The 6,855-nt window shown below is 32.6% G+C and overlaps 1 protein-coding gene across 1 annotated transcript in view; it reads left to right on the top strand.

Moving 5' to 3' along the window:
• Window positions 1-252: 252 nt before the first annotated feature.
• The window catches only part of LOC119580036 (putative serine protease F56F10.1), a 13,403-nt gene continuing 6,800 nt past the window's right edge, over window positions 253-6,855 (top strand). The window contains exon 1 of the mRNA XM_037927925.1: window positions 253-727. Within this exon, the coding sequence (XP_037783853.1) occupies window positions 518-727 (210 nt within the window). The 5' untranslated portion in view covers window positions 253-517. The remainder of the gene's footprint in view (window positions 728-6,855) is intronic.

Here is a 6,855-nt window from a genome sequence, read left to right as displayed (position 1 = left end):
TATGTAAGTATGTTTGAATACATATATGTCTGTATATACATATCCGACAATTATAGCGCCACTCAAATGCATAACATCAAATAAAAAGTTCGTACAGAGGCATCATCTAGAGAAAGTAACATTCACATAGCCTTATTTTTACCATAAAATTGCCTCCTTCCATAAACACAATTCAATTTTACCGCCTCTCTTGAACCTCGATAACACCTCTCTTTTGAAAATCGCAAATTCCTACCGAATTGTTCGCAATGTCACTCGTGTCATCCTATTTTCTTGAACTGGAGTGTCGAGTTTCCTAGTTTGAGCACCAGAATTACCCACAAGGACTCGAGTAACTAGTAGTTTATGGGGGGGAAAAATAAGAAGGTCAAGGGAAGCCAAAGTCAAGGAGGAGGCGGATCAGAAGGAGGTCCTCATCCTGCAGACCGGCCGCTGAAACCTCACATTTTCCCCTCATAAACCCTCACTTGAAACACTCATTTACTCCCATTCTTCCTCCCACCGAACCGAACCGACGATGACAAATCCCAGGGTCCTTATACCCCTCATGATATTAATCCTAGCCCTTGATTTAGGCAGTGGGACGAGGCTGGGAGGGCGACGTCGACGAGGAGGGGCCCTGCTGTCGCCCCCTCGACGTCCTGAGGGCACCGAGCTCCCCGAGGACCAGTGGTTCCTGCAGAAGCTGGACCACTTCCACCCCACCGACGGCAGGACATGGAAGCAGGTGGGTGTGAAAGGGACTCTGGGGTTGATGGTGTGACGGTGGGGGAGGTTTTGGGATGGCTTTTCTTCAGGTTTATCAGTAGCGGATGTGGCAGTGAAAGGGTTGAAGTGAGATCATTCTTTAAGAATAGGTCTGTCACAAGCAACTGTTTAATCAAGAGAATCAGAATGGATATGACAGTGTACTCTAGTAGAGAATAAATAACTTTGTTTATTCCAGTGCTATTGTAATTCTTGTAACTATTGTAATCCTTAGGCAGTTTGGACTATTTGACAGTTGTGTATATTGTCATATGTATTTCATAAAGTGAGATTCATAGACAAAAAAAAGAGGAAATATTGTCATAGTTTTGCAGAAATTAAATCTCTTCACATGGTTGATTTTTACTAGTTTTTAAAGTTTTCTAAGCAGTGGCATGAGTGATATGACACTCTTGAATAGCACATGACAGTTTTGTATCTTTTTTCTTCTTCTTCTTCTTCTTCTTCTTTTATAGGGTTTTAGACTTCTTATGTCTATATTCCCTGGATCTTGTTTCTTGAAATCTTCTCTCTGTTGTTTGAAGGTTTGATCTCTGTTTTATATGAATTTATTTTTCTTGTTCTTTGAAGGAAGATTTTCAAGTGTCTTAGTATGTAGTACTTCTTTGCAGGAGGTTTGTTTTTCCCCTTTTTATAAGTAAGGAATATTTGGATTAGTTATTTGATCTTTTTAATGCTTCTAATTTTTGGGTTTCCCTTTTCCGGAATGGAATCTTGGACATTGAAATGTTAAGTGTTCAATTTTTTCTTCTGGATAATGGCCCCATCTGCAATTTTGGGTCTTTTTCTAAATTCATTCTGTGGAGGTGTTTTTTTCAGTCTTGTATGTTTAGTTGTATTCTGGAGACATACATCTAATTTTCTGTTTTCTGATCTAGACCATGGTTGTGGGTGTTGTCTTTGAGGTAGTAGGTTTTTGTGATCAGAGTTCTTTGTATTTGTTCTTCCCATTGTCTTTTGATTTTATCTTTTATGTCTTTTATTATGTTTTTTGTGTCTTGGGTGATGGTTGTGGAATTTTCTAATTCATAGCTTTCTTTGCTGAAAGGGTCTGCTATTTCATTTCCAGTTATGTTTTTTATTGCGGGGACCATTGTATTGTGATGTTTTTGTTTTGTTTTGTTTAATGTGTAGATTAATTTTTGTATTTCAAAAGTGATTTGTTTATAATATTTTGGTTTGTGATTTTTTAGTGTTTGTATAGCTGAGAGTGAATCTGTGAAGATTACAGGTTTGTTAAATTGTTATGCTTTATATAACTCAACCCTTGTTTTATTGCATATAATTCTGCTTCTATATTTGGGTTTTTTTTGGTAATTCCAAACTGTTGTGAGTTTGTTTTTCTCTATATAAATTGCTGCTGAGGTTGATTGTGGTTCCTTTATTTTTGATCCTCTGTGAAATTTTTGGTATTTTTCATATACTGTGCTTTTTAAAACATTTGGAACTGTGTCTTTATTATTTCATTAGGTAAGTCTTTTTGAAGTATCCAAAAACTTTGTTACTAGTTTGTGTGACAGGTCATACCATGGGGGTTATTGGGTTATGTTTTGAGTTTCCTTTATATTTAGGTTGATTTTTAATCTTTTTGCATGCTTCAATGACTTTATGAGTCCGGAGTTTTTATCTTTGTTGTGGTTGTATTTTCTAATGTTCTCTACTATTATTCTTTTATTGGCATGTTCTTTTTTTTTTCCAATATCTTTACTAGCTGTATGCAAGCTAATTCGTTTGCTCTGTCACTTATTGAAGGTTTGTTTGTTATGCTTGGAGTGATATTATTGGGGTGGATTTGAAGCTCCTTTTGATTTTCTCAGGGCTGTGTTTTGTATTGTTCTAATTTTTTTTAGTTCTTTTTTTTTGCTGTCCATATATTTCCGTCCATATTCTATTTTTGGTTTTACGTAGTGTTATAAATTTCATTAGAGTTTCTCTTTTTCGCTCCCCAATTATATGAGGATATTTTTTTCATTATATTTATTCTTGTTAATGGATTTTACTTTGATGTTTCTATATGTTTTGTCCATTTTAATCTTGCGAGTCAAATTTTAAACCCCAGATGTCTTGACTATCAGTAAATTCTAATTCTACATTGTCTATTTTGTTTTTTGGGTAGCTGTACTTTCCTTTTGTTAGTGAAGTATAATAGGTTGCTTTTTGTTAAATTTATTTTTAAGTCCCAGGTGTCTGCCCATTTTTTTAGTTGTTTCAAACCATTTTCCATATATTTATGGCTTCATTTAGATGTTTACTTGTGGTTATTACAGTTATATCGTCTGCGTATATTATTTTCTTAGTTCCTCTGTCAATATTATTCATTTATCATGATGTTGAAGAGTGTTGGGCTTAAAGGGGATCCTTTTGGAACACCGCTTGATATTGTTCCTTTGTCTGAGTTTTGGTTTTCCTATTTTATTTGGAACGTTCTTCTTTAAAAAATTATGTGTCCATTTTAATAAGTTTCTTTTATTCCAAATTGGCCTTTTTTATTTTTAAATGCATCATGATTTACTGTGTCAAATGCTTTTCAGATCTATACAAGCCACTAGACATACTCTTTATTTCTAATTGCATTAGTTATGTTTTTTTCTTTTGTTTTTAGGGGCATCTATTGTTTTGATTTGGTCTAAACCCTGTGATATCTTGTTTTATTTTTTATTTTGTTTTAACCCCCAAATTTAATTTTTTATTTACTATGTTTTTCAAATATTTTCCCAAGGCAATTTTTCGGCAAATGAATCTGTATGACTTTGATTCCGTTGGAGTTTTTTCCTGGCTTTTTAATAGGATTTATTATTACATTTTTAGCCTCTTGGGTATTCTCCTTTGGTCCAATATAATTTATTTTTTTTTATATTATTTTCCAAAGATTTTGGGTGGAGAATTTTTATAAAAATTCATACGGGATTTCGCCCGGGCCGTATGCTTTGTTATTTTTTTTTATTCTGTATCGCTAGCATTAATTTTTTTTTTTTGGATCTTGTCATTTATTTCTAAACTACCAGGGTTTTTAGTATTCTTCTCTTTCATATTTGTTATCATTTTTTTTTCTATTTTTGTTTGCTATTCTTTGGTATTCTTTTTTTAAAATATTTTTATTTTATTTTCTGTTTCTTTAACGGGTTAAAACCGTTCTCTATTAGAGGGTAATCTTTTGTGTTCTCTTTCCTGTTTAGTTTTTTATAAAGTTCCAGATTTTTTGGGGGGGATGGGGGTGTAAAGTCTATTGATTTTTGCAAAATTTTTTCCAAGTTTCTTTTTTTTTCTTTCTCTATTATTTCCGGGCTCTATTGATAGTTTTTTATATTCCCCTAGATTTTCATTATTTGCCTTTTTTTCCATTTATTATAAGCTTTGTTTCTTTTTTTATGTTTTGTTTACATTTTTCTTCCACCATGGTTATGATATTTAGATTTGTTATCATATTCTTCAAATTTGAAATACCTTTTTTCCTGTGTTTTTGTTAGGTTTTCAGTTCATTAATGAATTTATTCTAATTGTATCTGTGTTATTTAATTCTTTTTGATATTTTATCCATCCTTCGTTATTGAACTTCCATTTTTTTTCTTTTGATTGGGGGGACTTTTGAAATGGTTTTATCCTTTACTATTATTGGAAAAGGGTTCGCTTCCTATATTTGGTCCTGTTTCGACTTCTAGGTGACTTAGGGTTGGGGAAGCTAGAACTAAGTCTAGTGTTGATCCCTTGCATTCTTAGGGTCTATTCTGGTGATTTGTCCAGGAGGGGTTAAAAGCATTATATTATTTTCTGTTTTTATTTCAATAAACTTTTGCCTGTTTTGGGTTTTTGTGATGGAGATTTGAATTTGGATTCCAACTTTTTGTGATGTGCATTGAAATCTCCTATAATTAAATTTTGGGTCACTTATTTTGTTCGAATAATATTCTATGTCATTTTGTTTTAGGTTGTTGCAAGGGTTATATATCAAAAAATGTTCATCCCCTTTATTTTTGTAACTAATCTTTTTCTGCCATAGCTTCAATTTTGTGTTTTAGTCCGTCTTTAAATTTATTTGTTTGAATTGAAAGTTATCCTTTATACAAATAGCTAGTCCTCCTCCTATTTGTTCCGGGCCCATCGTATCTTATTATTTTAAAGTTCTGTAATTTTTAAAAATTATCTTTATTTTTCAAAACCCGGTTTTCACATAGAGCGAGTACATCTGGTTTTTTTCTACATTTTTTGGTTTTTAAAACTATGTTTTTGTTGTGTACAGATCTTGCGTTCCCAAAAATTATGATTTTTTTCATAGAGTACTTTCATGTTTTGTTGAATATTGAATTTTTTCTTTAATTGTCTCAGTTATTACTTCAATAATTGTTTTTTCTGAGTTTATGTTGGTTATAACATTTGTTATTGTTGTTATTATATTTTTTATTATTTCTGGCCATGATATATCTTCTTTGTTTTTATTTTGAGTTTCTTTCTGTGATTCTTTAATTTTTAGTGGAGTTGGAGTGTCCACGTTTATTGGAGAATCTTTAAAATTTATTTGTTTTATTATTTTCCTTTCTGATTTCGTTTTGGCTAGTCTCTTTGTTTTTTTGGCTGGTTCTGTTTTTTTTGGTGTTATATTTAGTTCTGACTGATTTTGTTGTCTCTGGTCTCTTTTCTTGAGTTGGGGTTTTTTTTGCCCTGCTGTTTGCTGGGGTTTTGGGTTATGGGTTGGGGGAAGAGTCTGGACTGTGTCAAATTCTGTTTGTTTTTTTGTGTGTGCGTGGGTGTCTTTAGTTTTCGTTGTTTGTGAATATCATTTTTGCTGAGTTTTCGTGTTGGGGTTTGTGTGTGGTTTAGTGTTGGGGTTTGTGTATGGTTTTGTGTTGGGGTTTGGTGTGTGGTTTAATGTTGGGTTTTGTGTATGGTTTTGAGTTGGGGTTTGTGTGTGATTTATGTTGGAGTTGTTGTGAATTTGTTTGGGAATGGTTCAGTTCATGAAACAATTTTTTATGTCTATGTTATTGGGTGTTTTTGTTTTGGGTGTTTATTTTTTGAGCCATCCTATGAAATTTTTCATGCATTTGTGTTTTGGGTGGTTTCATGACAGTAAAAACATGTGGATTATTAGTGCATTGTTTGTAATCGTGATTAAATTCACGCACTTGCTGCATCTAATTTTATTTTTACAAGTTAAGATTCCATTCCATACCTAGACATCTGTAACATTTTGGAATTGGGAAGGTATATTGTTGTACTTTGTAAGATGTATTCCAATTGGCGACTCTTTCTGGTAGATTCCTTTAAAGTTTTAAACTGAGGGATTTTTTAGGGAGCCATTTGTTTTTGTTTTCTTTATCTTTGTTGATTTTATTTTCTGATTATTTCTATTTTTACTTTTGTGGTTTAACAGTGGTCTCAGTTTGTCTTTTATATCTTTATGTCTATTTCTATATCGACTGGGTATATAGTTCCTAGCAGCAATCTAATGTTTTTGTTAGATCTGGTTGTTTGCAGTTTATATTTCCAAACTCCTAGTTTATTTATTTCTTTCAGATGTGGTAACTTTGTTAAATTGTTTATTTCAATCTTATTGCTTTCCCCCGTTCCAAGTACTCTCAGTGTGTCCTCTATTATATATTTTTTTAAATACGATTTTTTTGATTGCTTCAAATTAATTTCATAGGGTTATTGAAATTTGATGTTTCTTTATTCTCCAGCTAGATTAATGGTTTCTACATAATTTTTTTTCTTACTGTTTGGTTGTTTTTTTTGGGTGGTTGAAGTTCTTCTAAGTTTCTGCCGGCGAATTTGGGATCTGGATTTTCTTCACTGTCACTTTCTTCTCTTGGTCTTCTGTTTGTTTGCAAGTCGTAGTCCATGTCTTTTAAGATTCCAGGGTTTTCTCCTGGATCTGGGTTTAAAACTTTGTCCATTTAAAGTTCTTTACCTTCACTTCACTTCGAGCTCAAGATTTTACTTGTTCACTCTATGGCGGTTTGAGTCAAGTCCCCTTTATCAGCTCATCCCTAAAGTCGTTAATGGAGGTTATTCTGTTAATGGAGATAAAGCTCAAATGTTTTTTTAAAAATTGGTACATTTTTGATGGAAAATTATTAGGAAAGATCATTA

The sequence above is a fragment of the Penaeus monodon genome, chromosome 13 (genome assembly GCF_015228065.2).
Source record: "Penaeus monodon isolate SGIC_2016 chromosome 13, NSTDA_Pmon_1, whole genome shotgun sequence".
Taxonomy (NCBI): Eukaryota; Metazoa; Arthropoda; class Malacostraca; order Decapoda; family Penaeidae; genus Penaeus; species Penaeus monodon.
Note: the sequence above shows the minus strand (reverse complement) of the source record. Positions and strands in the feature narration are given on the sequence as shown.